This window comes from Ictalurus punctatus, chromosome 3 (assembly GCF_001660625.3).
Source record: "Ictalurus punctatus breed USDA103 chromosome 3, Coco_2.0, whole genome shotgun sequence".
In the NCBI taxonomy this organism is placed as follows: domain Eukaryota; kingdom Metazoa; phylum Chordata; class Actinopteri; order Siluriformes; family Ictaluridae; genus Ictalurus; species Ictalurus punctatus.
In genome coordinates, this window is record NC_030418.2 from 8,779,360 (window position 1) to 8,799,379 (window position 20,020).

General features: G+C 40.4%; 1 protein-coding gene across 3 annotated transcripts in view; it reads right to left on the reverse strand.

Moving 5' to 3' along the window:
- Positions 1 to 20,020, reverse strand: part of LOC108261051 (signal-induced proliferation-associated 1-like protein 2) — a 202,331-nt gene continuing 182,311 nt past the window's right edge. For 2 of the 3 annotated variants that reach the window (XM_017461868.3, XM_017461866.3), the window contains 4 exons: positions 11,407 to 11,538; positions 6,499 to 6,616; positions 6,060 to 6,141; positions 1 to 1,224 (listed from right to left, as the gene is read on the reverse strand). In XM_017461868.3, the coding sequence (XP_017317357.1) occupies positions 1,069 to 1,224; positions 6,060 to 6,141; positions 6,499 to 6,616; positions 11,407 to 11,538 (488 nt within the window). In that variant the 3' untranslated portion in view covers positions 1 to 1,068. The remainder of the gene's footprint in view (positions 1,225 to 6,059; positions 6,142 to 6,498; positions 6,617 to 11,406; positions 11,539 to 20,020) is intronic. The other variant, XM_017461867.3, reaches the window with a different exon arrangement.

A 20,020-nucleotide genomic window follows, 5' to 3' on the forward strand; every position in this document is an offset into this window, starting at 1 on the left:
ATATATATGAGTTTAATCTAGCAGCATCCAAATGTTGGAGTGATGGAAAAAATAAACAAAAAATTGTATATTCAACACAGCCCTGATGAGGCATCCACATTTTAGTCTAGGCTTCTCAAAGTTTCTTCAATCTTTAGTGCAGAACCAAAAATATATATTTTTAAATAAAATCAACAAAATTAGGTTAAATAAACATAAATAGCTGTTAAATACAAGCCACTTCAACTGTGGTACAGGTATAATACACATTTTTGCATTGTGAGTGTGGTTCACTGTCTCACATACAGAAATAAAAACTAACTCTATAAAACCACTTGCTACTGTAACAAAAAACCACACACAGACAGAGACAGAAACACACACACGCACGCACGAACGCGCGCACACACACACACACACACTTTTTTGCTCAATGCAAAAATGAAAAAGAGATAAACCACTCATATAAACAATTATTTTCCACACACTTACTATCCTTTTTGAGGCATAGAGCAGAAATACTGTAAAACTGCAACCTTAAAAGGAAATGATCACATTTTGCACTAGCAGGGACTGTGCACATTATGCATTTTCTCCTAATGCTACTACATCATTGCAAGGACATGTCGCTGCGTGGAAACTACTATGAAAACTATTGTTAAAAATGCATATAAAATATGGCACTCAAAAATTATGACACTGTTAGTGTCAGCAGCATTACCAACAACTTCATCGCACAATGCTGGAGATCAACAAAAACAACAAAGCAAATAAGGGGTCGGATATACTGGCAATATGAATATGATATACCAAGCAAAAGTAGGTCCCAGGTGAATTACATTCATTTTCTTCCTCATTTCACTTACCTTCACTTTCACTAATTGAGCAGTGTTAGCAATGTCTCTTTCCAAGGTCTTTTTCCGTTTTCTCTTAGGAATCCCAGCAGTCTGTTAGCATAGATTGAGATTGCCACAGCAGCTGATTTACCCTGCTAAAAGGGTCCTCTTTAACTTTTGAACACAGACATCACACTGGGGAAGGAGCTGCACAATTAAAGGGTCACCTATATACTTAGCTAACACAATAGGCTCAACTGTTCTCAGGGTTTTTGTCAATGGAATTAAAGAACCATTCCGTGAATTTCCTGAGTTGCGCAGATGCTGTTTGACTCTCCTCCTGTAGACGGATATTATCTTGTCGAAGATGTTGTACCTCCACCTGCAAGATGGCTTTATCCTCTTTCTCCTAAGATTCAGCAAGAGATATCCATGAAAACCTAGTCTAAAGAATGTTTCAAAACCTTTAGGTTTTGAAACATGCCATGACTACCAAGTATAATTGTCTAATATATAATAGTTTCCATTGAATAGTAACAGTAAGAAGTATGGGGGGGGGGGGGGGGGGGGGTGTCATTTTTGTGAATATATATCTTATACTAAATAGTTTTAGATCTTCATACGAAATACAACATAAAACAAAGGCAACCTGAGTAACCACACAATACAGTTTTCATTTTCTTTTTTTTTTTATTGAAGCAAAAATGTTATCCAACACCTATCAACCAAACATTTGAGATAACTTGAGATAACTTGAGATTATTGAGATGATTGAGTCTTTCACTTACCTCTAGGACTAGGACTTACTCCTATGCTTTGGATCACCGTCATGCTGCATAATCCACTTGTGCTTGAGTTTCAATTTATAGACTAAAGACCAGACATTCGTCTTTAGGATTTTCTGATAGAGAGCAGAATTCATGTTTCCCTCAATTATTGCAAGTTGCCCAGGACCTGAAGCAGCAAAGAATCCCTGTACCATCACACTTTCACCACCATGCTTGATCGTAGGTATGATGTCTGATGGAATTCTGTGTTTGGTTTACACCAGATGTAATGGGAACTGTCTTCCAACAGTTCCACTTTCGACTCATCAATCCACAGAACATTCTCCCAAAAGTTTTGAGGATCATTAAGGTGTGTTTTGGCAAAATTCATACGAACCTTAATGTTCTTCTGGGTTAGCACTGGTTTTCACCTTGCCACTCTTCCATGGATGCCATTTTTGCCCAATTTCTTTCTGATAGTGGAGTCATGAACAATGCCTTTATTGATACAAGAGATGCTTGTAGGTCCTTTGATGTTGTCCTTGGCTTTTTGTGACTTCCTGGATGAGAAGTTGCTGTGCTCTTGGAAGAATTTTGGAAGGTCGGCCACTTCTGGGAAGGTTCACTACTGTGCTGAGTTTTTGCATTTGGAGATAATGGCTCTCAGTGTGGTTTTTTGGAGTCCCAGAGACTTAGAAATAGCTTTGTAACCCTTAGCAGACTGATGTATTTCAATCTCCTCATCATTTCTGGAATTTCTTTCAATTCTGGCTTAGTGTGTTACTGGGTAAAACCTTTTAACCAACTTCATGTTGTTGAAAAAGTTCTATTTAAGTGGAACATGGCTGGCAGTAATCAGGCCAGGTTGCATCTAGTCCGGCTGAACCCTATTATGAATGCAGTTTCATAGATTTGGGGAATACTGTCCCCACATGCCATCCTCCTGTGTTTCAGCTGAGCACCACAAGGGGAGCTCAGACTTCAGGAGGATTTCATAGTGGCATCTGAGCTGCTGGGCATGACTTCAGCTCGAAAATCAGCCATATCTGTAGTCAATGTCGGTAACATTTTCTATGAAGCCCATACTTATAATGAATTATAGCCCCATTTATAATTATTTATAAGCAAGTATTACTGCTTTATAAACATATTTACATGATAATAATTCACGTGGTACGAGTATGCAGGCCAGATTTCACCAAATTTGATCTATCGTCATACTTGTGTTTCCGGTTTGTCATTTTCGGATTTGTTTGCGTGCTAAAGTCTAGTGTGACTGCCCCATGACTCTGGTGAGGAATTGGAGGTTTGTTTGGAGGAAGAAAATGTGGATTGAGCTGAGGAGCATTCCAGCATGAGGTGGACATGGTCCTTCAAAAGTAGGTAAATTATGTCACTTTCTAGTTTTAATTTTTGCTTGTAGTGTGGAAATGTCTATTTTTGTAGGTAGTTTTGAATTCATTTTTGCATGTAGAATGAAATTATATTTTTCCACATGTAGCATGGCAGTAATTTTTTTTATAATAATAAACAACAATAAACAAAATACAACAGCTATGGGTGATTTTGTGTACTTTGTAGTCATGATTAGTTATTGATATAGAGAGGAAGAAAATGCTCCTGATCCTCCTCACACTTCCTCTGAAGCGTTCCCCCCCCCAACACCCACATGGAGGGTACCCTCCAGAGAAGTCAGAAAAGGGGGTCACTCATGTGTCACTCATTTGAGCCATTAGGAGAACCAGAGCTCCTGCAACTACAACACAACCTGAACAGGACAGGTGGCCCAATATTAACAAGGATGATGTGTATAATATCACTTTTCTCCTGCCCACACTCCTGAGGTACAGCTCGATAGACACCAGCAGCACACTTCTCTAGAGCCGTTCTAGTTATTTTTTGGTAAAGCCACAATCTCTGGAACAACACAAAGCCTGTATGCAGAGTAAAAGCAGAAAGGTATGGAGACACCATGGAGTCATGTAACTAGCCTGAAGATATGTAAATTCCTGGGCCTAGTCATTTACTGTGGCCTAAAAAAGCCATCAAGAGTCGGAGATTTGTTGAGAAAGAATAAGCAACATATTTTCCATTCCCAACCACTGTCCTGGTATTCTACAAATTTGAGGCAATATTCTGGATCCTGTACAAGAGCAGTGTCAAAGACAATAAGCAGAACGACCGGCGAAAAGGCACCGCTGGCTATGATTGACTCTTTTATGTGAGGCCTACCAGTAAGCAGCTCTTATTGACATGCAGATTATACTACCAGCCTCACCAGAAGCTGGCCATCCATGAAAGAATGGTAGTCACAAGGTTTAGAATTGTGGATTTTATGAGTTATGAAGGCACAAGTTCAGCATGTCTGAGCCAGTGGAGGCTGCAGCTGTCAGTGACGTGTCACAGGTGGCAGAGAAGAGGCCATGCTATCCAGTGACAATTGTAAACACCTCTACCTCTGCCAAGAGAGACAAAGCCTCAGCTGGGAGAAAACACTGATTACTGCCTTCAAAGGAAGAAGTACAGCAAGACTATTTATAAATGCAAGTCTTGTGATGTTTTCCTGTGTATTATATTGAACTACCTTTGTTTCACTGACTTGGGATTATGTCAAGGACAGCCAAGCTCAATGATGCACACTAGACTCTGACTCTTATTTTTTCTATTCAGATTTTTTGCACTTTTGTTTTTCATATACTAGTTTATATTTTGCACTTTCATATTTATTGTAAATAGTTATCTTTGCCTCCTAAAATCCAATCCCACTTCTATATCATAGGAAGTGGAAACAGCGCCTTCTCCATGCCTATATTACATATGTGGCAATGCTAACAGGACTCTGGTGCTGATTTCACTAAAGGCTAAATGACATGAGTAAGTTTATTGTTGGTGGTTTGTGCCATCTAGACATGTTCTATTTGTATAATAAGCTCATCTTCATGATTTCTTAACATTTGCATATGGAAACTGCATCCTATGCTTTCACTTTACTTAAAGCCATCAATGATGCATTTATAAAGTTTAGTAATTGTATTATAACTCACAATAAGTATTTATAAGGCACACAACTATCAACAACAATATAAAATAATTCACTCATTGGACATAGAAATAGATCTGTTTTACTAATCAGTCATTGTAACTATAATATAATAACTTTATAAAAATGCAGGCTGCATTTTTATGAATACATTAATGGAACCATAAGACTGAATAATTAAGGAGTTTATAATACATAATAAACACATCATGATTTCTTAAAACTATGGAAACTGCATCCTATGCTTTCACTTTACTTAAAGCCATCAATAATGCATTTATAAAGGTTAGTAATTATATTATAACTCACAATAACTATTTATAAGGCACACAAAACAACTATCAACAATAATAAAAAATAATTCACTTATTGGACCTAGAAATAAATCTGCATTACCAATAAGTCATTATAATTATAATATAATAACATTATAAAATGCAGGCTGCATTTTTATGGATATATTTATGGAACCATAAGACTGACAAATTAATACTTATAAATTGGTGTATAATGCATTATGAGCATGGGCACTGAAAAAGCAAGTGAATCACTTATAAGTAATTATAGCAATAGTATAAATGTAGCTATAACTGTTATTATAACGAAGTATAGGTCTTTATGTGTCGTTATAAATGTTTTTATAGAACAATAATACTTGATTATAGATAATTATAAATAGGGCTATAATTCATTATAAGCATGGGCTTCATAGAAAGTGTTACCTCAACGTTCTTACACTTTCAGTGTAAAGATGTTTCGTGGGCAATTTGTGTATAAGTTGGCATTAAGCATTTGTGATTTACAGCTTGGACAGGTTGGGTGTGGGTGGCCTCTGAATTGAGGTCTATGCCTGCTAGTCACTGTCAAAATGTTTGCATATGCATCATGTTGGGTACAGGGGACCTCCAAGCTGAGAGTTGCATCCCATTGTTGGTCCAAACAGAGACATTGGGTACACAGCTCATCATCTGGCTCAGGGCCATGGTGGGTCACAGTGCAGCTGGGATTGATAAATATGAGTCCATAGACCAAAAGCTGCATATGAGTAGTTTCTTGCTTGGTGAAAAGGTGTGGCTAGGGGCATAAGGTAATGATGGGAGTACCTTCTTGCTTATTAGCATTGTTAGCTCCACATTTGTGAGAGAAAAAAGGAGGGAATCACTGCTCCAATCCTGTTAGCACCAGTGCAGCTCAATGGACGATAAGTTGGCAGTATGGCAAGAGAGGGACCCACAGGCTCTGGCCATGTAGCACCAATAGCTCTGAGCATGGACTGGAGTGAGCCGTTAGCAAGATAGCACATGTCAGCTTGATGTGACAAGCTGCACATGATAACTCTGAATGCTACAGGTGGTCCAGGCACAGATGAGTCAAGTAGAGCAAGTCAACAGGTGGTCCTTGTTGGCACTTTGGTAACAGAACAGTGAAATTGCTTACCTTTCTTAAGTCATGCTGGAGCTGCTTCAGGATGACTTCAAGTTGGTTGACCTTACCAGTCAGAGTGGCAGATGTGCCATTTCTAAAGAATAGCATAAATGTCATGTTAAACATAAGCCCACAAAGAAATCATGCTTGAAGAAGTGTGCCAGACAACACATAAGGTAGTTGAAAGTAATTATCTGAGTAAATATTCTAATGAATAAAAGGTAGTGGCTATGAACTAACATTTTGATTTCTTCTTCTACATAAAATTCATACAGCAATCTATTACATTTTGCAGGGTTGAACTGTTGTACATTGTAAGGCATTTTAACACTGCATATTTGTATACAGATGTCATTTGTTAAAGAAAGATTGAGTCCATTATTAACAACTACATTTAATGCTCTAACACACTGTCTAGAAGACTGTTTATGAATTTCTGTGTAAAACTCACCCAGGCTGTAGTATAGCTCCTTCCACTGCAGCAGCCTGTCTGATGGGCTCTTGAGCGCTCTGAACAGGTTTAGCTCCCTGCATGTCAGTCATTATGTAGACAGTAGCCATATTCTGATCTAGCAGCAAAATACACACATAATGTGTTTTATGTGCTTTCTGATTGAAAACAGCAGACCCAAATTTGTCACAGACTTATGCTACACTGTCAATCTCTGTGATATCTACCCTCATTATTGGCTCACTTAACTTATTGGCTCAGAGAAACAGATGAAGTATGATTTCTTATCCCAAAGCATTATATATGCAGTCACGTGAAAATGGATGATATATATATATATATATATATATATATATATATATATATATATATATATATATATATATATATATATATAGGAGACAAAATGTGAGTGAATGAGCACCATACATAAGGAGACAAAGTGTGAATGATGAGCTCAAAAAATTGGTTCCAGTGACAGTGTGAATGTATGAATCCTGGCCTTTGTATTGGAGAAAAGGATTGTAGAAATAAAGACATTGGTTTTGTAGTTATTACGGACATTGCTGCCATTGTTATCTGGATCAAATGATTATTGGTTATTGTTTACAGACACACTGAATATGGGCATATGTGGGTAACACAAGAAAAATTATTAAGGGGAAATAGAATAAAAAAGATTTTTATTCTTTAAATTAGGAAAGCCAAGGGAAGTTGCTTCACAAGATGTGGTAATAATTGAAAATAGATATCAGAAGATAACCTGTATTTTACATGAAACTAGAGGAATAGGAGACCATTTTTGGAGAGAGACTCAATTCAAGGATTTACTAAGAGACAAGAAGTGGACAGACATTAAGAAAATTATAGTAACATTTATTCCTGACTGTGTGGGAGAACCATCCCTGAGAAGGTGGGCAGTAGGTGGACGTGGAATACAGGGAATAACAATGGCACAGACACCTGCAGAAATATTAGGCTCCAAGCACCCATTTTCCAAAAAGTGGGAAAAAAGTAAAAAAAAACATGAACACAAAGTGGCCTAAAGGAGGGACATTTGACGTGTTGTTGTGTGATGAAATGGAAACATTGATGATGAATTACAAAGAGCAAGACGTATTGACACTGTTCAAAAAAGAAGGAGAAAACTTGTGGAAAAGCATGAAACAAGCAAGAAAAATATTGAAAAAGAAGACAAAAAAATGGAATATTTTCCAGACCACCTCTATATGCACCACCAGGGGTCAGTTCCTGATAATAAAAGGAGTAGTACATGTTGAAGGAAACTGGTGATAGGAAAGCAGGGAATGACTATGTAAATTGATGATTGTGAATTCATTGACAGTTGATTTCAGATTTCCAATTCAGTTCCACATGTGACTATTTATGTGGGACAAGGATGGGAGTGAAAAGATGATGAAAGAAGTGGAAAGAGGTGAGTGGCAAGCCACAGAGCATTCTTTAATCTTCCACTCAGTTCACAAATCACTCATTAATATTCTGTGCACAACTATCCTGACGGGAATCCCACAAGAGGTGGTGATCAATAAGAAAATACAAATGCAAATGATGAACACCTGTAGCACAAACTAAAACAACTGAGCAGCTAAAAGAAATGGAAAGGCAGGTACCAACTGAATTGTGGTCCCAACATGACACTGATGTGGGCTTAGTTAAATCTGCTAGCTTGGTTAGTATTTGGAGCAGGAGCTTGCCTTGATGCTGAGCAAGGTATTCAAAAAACTACTAAAGGACTAGTCCAAGCAGGAGTGTTGCTTGAGATAACTAGTTACTATAATACTCCTATATTACCTGTTGCTAAAGTGGATAAGTCAAAATGGCGTTTGGTACATGATCATCTAAAATAAAAATAAAACAACAAGGATATTGGTCTCCATACTTACAGGCGATGGTAGATTTTTTTTTTTTTATTCGAATGTGAAGTTTGTGCCCAAAACAATGTTAGGAAAGGAACAACAGCACCAGTAGGCCACATATAGTAGGTAGTCAACCAGAATGTCGTTTACCACAGCGGTAAATAAAAACTAGTCACATGTGAAAGTCATTTGCGAAATTGCCACCAGATGGCGCAAAGGGGCGGTTTTCAAAATGACTGAAATTGTGATGTTTTTGGTGTGTAAATGGAGATCAAATAACAGAGTTAATTAATAGTAATAAAAACAACATTATTATATTATTTTTGTTATTCTGTCAAATAAAAAAATCAGCAGTGACTGATTTCATGTTACGGTTGTTTTCAAAGCTTATTAGAACAATGTACTCGAACCGGAACAAAAGTATGGTTTATATAAGTGCTACACAAGTTGACATTTTTGTTTCAGAGTGTTGAAAAAATCTCTTTTTGAGAAAACAGCTGTTAAAGATATTGATTGCAGAATTTCATATTTACTTTCATATTTATCGCATGTATTTTATGCCTCATAAATGCTTGTTTTCTCAGTCTCGCAAGCAGAGTGTTTTTACACATACTTTCCTAACTTATTCAAACACCTGTTTTTGATGCTTTTGTACAGAATATCAGTGTTTTCCTCATCTCTTTTTATTTTTTGAAGTCACCGTGGTGTGGTGACGTAATGACACGGGCTGTTAATCTAATTATGTTCTAAAACATGTAAAACGGGAACATGACAGGAGTATTCTAAAAGCGACTCATGTAAACACCTTAATCACATTATTATCTTAATCAGAGTAAGGTCAATAGTTAGATTACTGCTGTCCATGTAAACGTAGTCATTGTTTACAAAGATATTTGGATATGAGATAATTTAGATAACAACTTGGGGAAGCATCGACAAATGAGGAAATTTTATTTAGCAGATGCTCTTAAACTGGATTACAAAACATTAGAAACAATGCACCATCTCCCTACCTCAAGTCTGTCTGACATAATACCCTAGTTGCTGCACTGTTAACAGCTTTTGCTTTGCAAATGTATCACAATCACTCGGTCAAAGTCATCCCCAAACCAGAAGTGAAATCTTCAACTCAACTCTGCATTGTAGAGTTTATCCAAGCAAACACAGAATGTTCCCCTAACGTTAGCATATGGTTCCCGCTTGGTTATTTTTTTGGGAAACAAATAATAATGTTCTTTGCAGATTATGTTTTTTGTAACCAAAAACTAACCTTCCCAGAATGTTGCAGGGAGTTTTTTTTAACAGCCTAAAAAGAACCTACAGTGCATCCGGAAAGTATTCACAGCGCTTCACTTTTCCCACATTTTGTTATATTACAGCCTTATTCCAAAATGGATTAAATTGATTATTTTCCTAAAAATTCTACAAACAATACCCCATAATGACAACATGAAAGAATTTTGTTTGAAATCTTTGCAAATTTATTAAAAAAAATAAAATAAATAAAAGCACATTTACGTAAGTATTCACAGCCTTTGCTCAATTCTTTGTTGAAGCACCTTTGGCACCAATTACAGCCTCAAGTCTTCTTGAGAATGATGCTACAAGCTTGGCACACCTATTTTTGGGCAGTTTCTCCCATTCTCTTTGCAGGACCTCTCAAGCTCCATCAGGTTGGATGTTGAGCATCGGTACACAGCCATTTTCAGATCTCTCCAGAGATGTTCAATCGGGTTCAAGTTTGGGCTCTGGTTGAGTCACTCAAAGACATTCACAGAGTTATCCTGTAGCCACTCCTTTGTTATCTTGGCTGTGTGCTTAGGGTCGTTGTCCTGTTGGAAGATGAACCTTCGCCCCAGTCTGAGGTCAAGAGCGCTCTGGAGCAGGTTTTCATCAAGGATGTCTCTGTACATTGCTGCATTCATCTTTTCCTCGATCCTGACTAGTCTCCCAGTTCCTGCCGCTGAAAAACATCCAAACAGCATGATGTTTCCACCACCATGCAGGTGATGAGTGGTGCCTGATTTCCTCCAGACATGACGCTTGTCGTTCAGTCCAAAGAGTTCAATCTTTGTTTAATCTTTGGTCTGAGAGTCCTACAGGTGCCTTTTGGCAAACTCCAGGCGGGCTGTCATGTGCCTTTTACTGAGGAGTGGCTTTCATCTGGCCACTCTACCATTCAGGCCTGATTGATGGAGTTCTGCAGAGATGGTTGTTTTTCTGGAAGGTTATCCTCTCTCCACAGAGACACGCTGGAGCTCTGTCAGAATGACCATCAGGTTTTTGGTCACCTCCCCGACTAAGTCCCTTCTCCCCCGATCGCTTGGTTTCGCCAGGCGGCCAGCTCTAGGAAGAGTCCTGGTGGTTCCAAACTTCTTCTGTTTACAGTTGATGGAGGCCACTGTGCTCATTGGGACCTTCAATGCTGCAGAAATGTTTCTGTACCCTTCCCCAGATCTGTGCCTCGATACAATCCTGTCTTGGAGGTCTCCAGACAATTCCTTGGACTTCATGGCTTGGTTTGTGCTCTGACATGCATTGTTAACTGTGGGACCTTATATAGACAGGTGTGTGCCTTTCCAAATCATGTCCAATCAACTGAATTTACCACAGGTGGACTCCAATCAAGTTGTAGAAACTTCTCAAGGATGATCAGTGGAAACAAGATGCACCTGAGCTCAATTTTGAGTGTCATGGCAAAAGCTGTGTATACCTATGTAAATGTGCTTTTTTTGTTTTTTATTTTTAATAAATTTGCAAAGATTTAAAAAAAAAAATGAATTTAATGCATTGTGGAATAAGGATGTAACATAACAAAATGTGGGAAAAGTGAAGCGCTGTGAATATTTTCCGGATGCACTGTATACACAACATTCTCTGATTGTCATTTATAGGTTTTTATTTTTGTAACCAAAAACTCACCTGCAAACTGAAACTATGCTGCAATTTTTACTACCACTACAGTTATTACTGAAGTACACTGCAGTTACTTTCTAGGTTTTTCTACACACAATTATACTTCTGTGCCTACCTTCAAAGGCTCGAGCAACATCAACAAGATGGGACCAGTCCAGACCTGTGGCTGTGTCCGGTAGGGGGAGGAGTCCTGGATCACTAAACTTTGACCTGTCTGCCAAGGAGCCATCAGAAAAACAGACCTCATCTAAGAACCCACACACACACACACACACACACACACACACACACACAGAGATCAATGAGATGCACTAATTACACACTCTCCATGATGTATCTCTGCCACTACACTTCATAGCAGACATGTTAGCAATCCCTGAGGTCCAAGTCCTATTCAAGTCTCAAGTCTTTGTTCTATTTTTAGCAATAGTTCTTTCAACAAGTTATTGTAATTAACAGTGAATGAGGCTAAATCAATTTTGAAATATTAAAATGGATTACTTCTACAGAATGTCTTGTCTAATAAAGCACACAAGGTTTTACTTAAATCATTAATTTACTTTTTATACATAATCAAAAATCTTACTTTCAATCTATTAAGAATGGTCAATCGGAACTCAATCTTTAAGTCATTTTTATTGGAAGTTCAGTTTGAAGCAATATTACAGCATGACTAGCTTGATTACACTCCCTTCAAAGTACCCTTCGGAGGATGATTTATATCATTTGAAATGCAGAGACTGTCACCATGAGAAAAAAAAACAGAGTATTTTGAGCTGTTTGAGTTGCCGTAGATGGCTGTAGTTTTCAAGCAATGATGGGTAAGGTAGTCTTCCACTGAGAACTGGCTATAACAAAATCCCTGTGTATAGATGCAATGTAACTTGGTAAACTTGGATATCATATGCATATGGGAGCTAATACTTGGGGGTGTAGGGCATGAAAAGGACATCGAAACATTTATACTTCATGAAAAAGGACAGCAAGCAAGCCCTTGACAGTTGTGTAACACTGCAGCTTCAGTTTGGATTAATTGATTGCTTTTCAAATGAAATGACACGGAGATTAATCACAAGGTAAGACTTGGCTATATATTGTTATTGTTTGTTGTTCATTTATATAACAGCACTTTTGATGAACACATGCCTTCAGATGTGTTACAGTGGGGGAAAAAAGTATTTGATCCCCTGCTGATTTTGTACGTTTGCCCACTGACAAAGAAATGATCAGTCTATAATTTTAATGGTAGATTTATTTGAACAGTGAGAGACAGAATAACAACAAAAAAATCCAGAAAAACGCATGTCAAAAATTTTATCAATTAATTTGCATTTTAATGAGGGAAAAAAGTATTTGACCCCCTCTCAATCAGAAAGATTTCTGGCTCCCAGGTGTCTTTTATACAGGTAACGAGCTGAGATTAGGAGCACACTCTTGAAGGGAGTGCTCCTAATATCAGTTTGTTACCTGTATAAAAGACACCTGTCCACAGAAGCAATCAATCAATCAGATTCCAAACTCTCCACCATGGCCAAGACCAAAGAGCTCTCCAAGGATGTCAGGGACAAGACTGTAGACCTACACAAGTCTGGAATGGGCTACAAGACCATTGCCAAGCAGCTTGGTGAGAAGGGGACAACAGTTGATGCGATTATTCGCAAATGGAAGAAGCACAAAAGAACTGTCGATCTCCCTCGGCCTGGGGCTCCATGCAAGATCTCACCTCGTGGAGTTGCATTGATCATGAGAACAGTGAGGAATCAGCCCAGAACTACACGGGAGGATCTTGTCAATGATCTCAAGGCAGCTGGGACCATAGTCACCAAGAAAACAATGGGTAACACACTACGCCGTGAAGGACTGAAATCCTGCAGCGCGCGCAAGGTCCGCTGCTCAAGAAAGCACATATACATGCCCGTCTGAAGTTTGCCAATGAACATCTGAATGATTCAGAGGACAACTGGGTGAAAGTGTTGAGGTCAGATGAGACCAAAATGGAACTCTTTGGCATTAACTCAACTTGCCGTGTTTGGAGGAGGAGGAATGCTGCCTATGACCCCAAGAACACCATCCTCACCGTCAAACATGGAGGTGGAAACATTATGCTTTGGGGGTTTTTTTCTGCTAAGGGGACAGGACAACTTCACCGCATCAAAGGGACGATGGACGGGGCCATGTACCGTCAAATCTTGGGTGAAAACCTCCTTCCCTCAGCCAGGGCATTGGAAATGGGTCGTGGATGGGTATTCCAGCATGACATTGACCCAAAACACACGGCCAAGGCAACAAAGGAGTGGCTCAAGAAGAAGCACATTAAGGTCCTGGAGTGGCCTAGCCAGTCTCCAGACCTTAATCCCATAGAAAATCTGTGGAGAGGGCTGAAGGTTCGAGTTGCCAAACGTCAGCCTCGAAACCTTAATGATTTGGAGAAGATCTGCAAAGAGGAGTGGGACAAAATCCCTCCTGAGATGTGTGCAAACCTGGTGGCCAACTACAAGAAACGTCTGACCTCTGTGATTGCCAACAAGGGTTTTTAAACCAAGTACTAAGTCATGTTTTGCAGAGGGGTCAAATACTTATTTCCCTCATTAAAATGCAAATTAATTTATAAAATTTTTGACATACGTTTTTCTGGATTTTTTTGTTGTTATTCTGTCTCTCACTGTTCAAATAAATCTACCATTAAAATTATAGGCTGATCATTTCTTTGTCAGTGGGCAAACGTACAAAATCAGCAGGGGATCAAATACTTTTTTCCCTCACTGTATATAATAATGCTGGCTTGGTGTGTTTAGAGATTAATTGTTGTGATATTTGCTGCTGCAACACATACTGATAAATGAGGAATGAATAGAAAAATGTGGTGTTTGATGTTGTCATGTGGGGTAGTAAAGAGAGAGCATAATCGGGAATGCCAAACCAAAATGATTTGTTTGTTTCATGGGTCTCTATCTTCAAGTCCAAGTCAAATCTCGAGTCAGCTGTACATGAGTCCAAGTCAAGTCGTAAGTCTTTTTTTTGCGACTTATGTGTGACTCAAGTCTAAGTTGCAGACTCGAGTCTTCATCTCTGCCTCACAGCACTGGCCTCTCTTTATCACTAGTTATAGGATGAACTGCTGAAATCAACCTGTCCACAGAAATGTCCACCTCAGAAGCAGCAGTGGCAGACATGTCTTGCCTTCTAAATGAATGTTAAAATGTAAACTATGCTGCCAAATATATGAAAGTTCTGCAACCAAAGCAATCCTTTCAGGAACCACAAACTGCAGAGGAACTAGAAATCCAGAAGCAGGTTCTGCAGTACTACAATAATAACTAGAAGAATAAAGGTTGTGAGCAATCTTTGATTAAGCTTGACAGATGATTTCAAAATGTTAAAATGTGCAATAGTTTAGCATGTAAAGGTTAAAAGACTAAAAGTTTACAATATGTAATAATTAGAGTGTTAAAAATATTGAAGCATTTAAAGGTTATAGTGTTAATACACTACAATGCTGCTAAGCTGTTGGTTGCTAGGGTGCTGCTAGGTGGCTGTTATGGGGTCACAGATGATATCACTATGATATACTCTATGCTATGATGTTTCAAGCAGGTTTCAATAGAATTATAAGAAGAAAAGATTGTTTACCCTTTTAAGCCAATGTAATTAGATGGCTGAAGTTGGTGAACAAACTCTGATGTTGCCTTAGAGTCTGCTAAACATGCTAAAAGTATAATATGATATTACTCTAATGTTTTGTTGTCACTGATATCAAAATGTTAAAATGTGTTACAGTTAAGTGTGTAAGCATATTAAGGTTAAAGGGCTAAAAGTTTACAATATGTTAGAATGTTAATAAGTTTCAAAGGTTATAGGTTATGTTTAAAGGTTACAGTGTAAATATGGTAAAATGCTGCTACACTATTGGTTGCTAGGCTGTCGCTCTTGGTTGTTATGAAACTAAGCATGCAAAGGTTAACTAGTAAAAGGCTATGTTAAAGCATTAAGATAAAAACAAATTGCTAGCCTATTCAATCTGGTTGCTATAGTGTTTCTAGGTGATTGCTATGCTAACCCAGTTGGTTGCTAGGTTATAACTATAATATTTCAGTTGCTTGCTAGGGTGCTGCTAGGTCATTGCTATGCTATCCCAGCTGGTTGTTATGGTGTTGCTAGGTGGCCGTTATGGGGTCCCCAGTGGTGTGCTATGGTGTTTCTAGGAGGTTTTAGTATGATCCCAGTTGGTTGCAAGGTAGTAGCTAGTCAATTGCAAAGGAAAGTCACCTGGTTGCCAGGGTGTTGCTAGGTGCTGGTATGGGGTCCCAGGTGATTGTTATGGTGTTTCTAGTAGCTGTCAATATAATACCAGTTGGTTGCAATATTGTAGCTTTTTATAATGAGTCTTTATTAGTCACATATACATTACAGCACAGTGAAATTATTTTCTTCGCAGGGTCAGCCATGATACAGCGCCCCTGGAGCAGAGAGGGTTAAGGGCCTTGTTCAAGGGCCCAACATTGGCAGCTTGGCAGTGCTGGGGCTTGAGCCCCCGACCTTCCAATCAGTAACCCAGAGCCTTAACCACCAAACCACCACTGCCCACCACCACCACTATTGGTTGCTAAGGAAACTCAGCTGTTTGCTAGGGTGTTGCTAGGTGGTTTTTCTCATGCTCTCTTGCTCATGTTGTCACAGGAGTTTTCCTTGGCACTGTCACCTCTGGCATGCTCATTAAGTATCTAGATTGCTGAATTACTGGAAAGCTGCCTATGTTGCTTCAACACTGTCCTAACAAATACATGAGAAAATACTGTGGAAGTGGGAGCGTGCTGAGCCGGAGAAGGTGAGTGGTAAGGAATGCACACCTCTGGGGAATTGTGCTAATGAGTGTGTTCTTTTGCAGTGAGCTGAGGAGAGGATACAAAGGAGAAAGACTGAGAGGCATCAAGGCCCTGCGATTAGGCACAGCACATCAAAGACCTGCTCAATGCCCATGTGGTGGATTGGCAGGTGCTTTAGGGCCTGTTCCATCTCCGCATCACCTTAGATAAAATGGGACCACAGGATGACCCTGAAGCCTTTTTGGAGTTGTATGAGTGCTCCGCAGAGGCGAGGGGCTAGCCTGTTGCTCAATGATCAGTACGCCTGTTGCCAATCCTGACTGGAGAATCCCACAGCCCAGCAGCTGCTGGTCACCAACATGCTGGAGTAACCAGACCTGAAACGGGTGATTTTGCAATAGGTTGGCTGCATCCCTGAACAGCACCATCAATGCTTCTGCTCGCTGACTCTCTGTAAGCTCGGCCACACATTTGAGTTCGCCCAGAAGCTCAGGGACACCTGCTAAAGATGGTTGCTGGCTGAGGGGTGCAGTGCCTAAGAAGTGATTGACCTTGTAGTGCTGGAATAGTTTGTCGCCTGACTTCTAGAAGGGATGTGGAATGGATCCAGTGCCACAAACTTGTGTCGTTCGACAAAGCGGTCCAGCTGTCAGAGGATCACCTGATGGTGTATCATAGGCAGGCGAGTCCCTGTCTTCTCTCTCTTGTCCCTCCCCTCCTCCTCCTGTCCCAACCCCTGTACCATAGAAACAGGGACAAACCCCAAACTAGTTCCCCGAACTCATGCTTCCCTCCCTCTCCCTCTCCCCCTGTGAATCTCTCTTCTCCCTCCAGGTGGGTGAATCCAGGGTTCCAGGTGTGGGAATAAAGCCTGGGCCAGTGTGCTGGCATTGTGGGGAGCCTGGGAAATTCCTGGACCAATGCAATGTGATGGAGGTGGGGGTGTTGGTCTGGACGTACTGCATAATGGTGAGTGTTCAAGGTTGTACATACCATGCATTGGTGAATTCAGGCTGTAACAAGACCTCAAATCACCAATGCTTGGTTCAAGGTGATTCACTGGGGAATGCATGTTTGGTGAAGGTGGTGTGTGTGCATGGGGATGTTCATGAATATCTACTGGTGCCAGTCATCATTAAATTTTGGGGGCAAAAACATACTGGAAGTGGCAGTTAGTCCTTGCTTCACCCATCCACTAATCCTGGGGACAGATTAGCTGGGGGTTGAGTGTTAGTGAGAGATATATTTGTGGATGGGTCCTGCAGTAGTGAGAAATGGTGTGGAATGTGTGCAGCATTGGCTGGGGAGGCAGCGCCGGGGCCATCAACATCAGTTCCATATCAGGGGGGCACAGAGAGTCGGGAGAGACCGACTCTTCCCCTCTTGGTGGAGATTCCCCTCTGGGATTTTCCTCTCGAAGCAGTCTCTGAGGCATGCCTTTGAGGCAACCAAAGACTCTGAGGCATGCCTATGACCAGGTGAGAGATATCGATGATCAACAGATTCAGCCTAATCTTGTGCTCTCCCACCCCTATTTTTCGATTATAAAGGATGGTTATATTGAGTGATGCAACACACTCAATACCAGGAAAAAATTATCCAATTGTTGGTTCCAAAGAGCTGACGGGAATTGTTATGCCAGGCGACCCACCATAATCTGATGTCGGGGCACATAGGTCAAGTTAAAACACTGAAACCTCTCATGGCCCACTTCTATTGGCCGGGCATTCGTGGAGATGTTCACAGGTGGTGAGTGGTATGTCACAAATGTCAGCTGGTGAATCAACCGACCAGCACAAAAGTACCATTGCACTCACTTCCATTAATCGAGGTCCCCATCGAAAGGATTGGCATGGACCTCGTTGGGCTATTAGATCGAATTGCACAAGGGCATCTCATACTTGGCTATGAGAGAGATAGCACCAGGAGATAAAGTGCACATTTTGCTAATCATGTCAAACATAAAATTATTTGCCAAGTGGAAATGACCCTTTGAGGTCACATGGCAGTTTGGGGATGTCAACTATGAGTTAAGGCGAATGGATAGAGGTAGGGCACTGCTGGTACATCATGTTAACCTCCTTAAACCGTGGAGGGAGGTGGTTCCTGTGGCTTTGCAAACAGTTATTTCAGAGAAGGAGGAGCTAGGACCAGAGGTGAATCCAAAACAAGGCTCAATCCACCGTGGCCCCTTATGGAGTCCATCTCTCTCAGTCCCAAATCATGGATGTTGCTAAATTGCAGGAGTTTTCCGATGTTTTCTTGCCTCTACCCGGTCAGAATAATCTCAAAGAGCACCACATAGCAACAACCACAGGGGTGGTGGTACGTGATCACCCTTATCCTCTGCCCAAGTACAAAAAAAGTGGTCCAGGATGAACTCAAGTGAGTGATTGGACAGGTAGAAGTATGGTATCTGGGCTTCCACTTGGATCATGGGTTGGTGCGTCCCCAAATTGATAAGACAGCAGAAATTGCAGCCTACCCATGACCCAAAACCAAAAAGGAGGTGAGACAACAGTTTGTGCCTAATTATTCACATGTTACCAGCCCGCTGACTGATCCCACTAAAAAGGGAGCACCAGATCCAGTCCAGTGGATGGAGCCCTACCAGCAGGCTTTCACTCAGGTAAAAGCTGCACTCTGTGGTGAACCACAGTTGCATTCTCCTGACTTTCCTCTTCCTTTTACTTTACAGATAGATGTGACAGACAGGGGGTTGGGGGCTGTGTTTGTCCCAGGTGGTGTAGGGGGAGGAGCACCCCATGCTGTACATTGGCCACAAGCTCTCCGTGCAAGAGACAAAGTACTGCATGAAAGAGAATGATTGTCTGGTCATCTGTTGTACAGACCTTGACCCTCTATTCAGACCACTCCAGTGGCTCCACTGCATGAAGGATGCCAATGCATGGATTACTTTGGCACTTCAGCCATTTAATTCAAGGTGGTTCACAGGCTGGGGGCGCAGATGGTTGTGGCAGATTTCCTCTCTCAGCAGGGTGGGGAGTTGGCGGCAGGCCCAGTCTGAGTCGGGCAGTGGGGGTATGTGGAAGTGGGGGCATGCTCGAGCGCTGGTTTGTGAATGGAGGGTAGATCCAGAGAAGGTTAGTGGTAAGGAATGCACACCTGCAGGGAATTATACTAATGAGTGTGGTCTCTTGCAGTGAGCCAAAGCAAAGATAAAAAGGAGAGAAACCAGTTCTTCAAAAGCGAGAGAGAGAGAGTTAACTAATCATGTGTATACTTAAATAATAAAAAAAATGCTGAAAAGCGAAAGTGAATTAACGATTAAAGCAACTTTGAGTTGTTCCAAGCCTGCCTCCAACTTCCTCATTTCATACCCGAAACTGGGAAAGTGTTACAATTACAAAAACAAATAATTGCTTAAACAATATGTACTTGACTCAGACATTCATTTGAACAAATTACTACTAGACCCCCTTTTAGGCTGAATACTCATTAAATAAATTAGGACAGCCAAAATAACAGTAAGGAAACCCCTTTTTTTTAGATCTCAAGTGTGTGGCTCAATTTTGTTAGTCATGCAAGGAAATTTATAACAGTGCTATTATGCGAGGCTAACAGAGGTAATTAAGCACAACACTGAAATAAAAAAAACAACTGTTTTTCATACTGTGGTTGAAACCTGTCCTATCACAGCAAACCAGCAACTACAAACATGAAGACCGAAGAAGACTACACTTCCCACACACATGCACTTGACACTTGTTCCCATTTACACTCCCAATCACACCACACATAAAAGAGACTGTCTGAACGCAATGTCTTGACAAAGTATACACTCAGTTGCTTTTGTCTCTGTCGTAACCAAGCCTTTCTAAATGTTGCCATCCTGGTTTCGGACATTGTTTTCTCTGCTGACCTCAATTCTCTGCCTAGACTAGT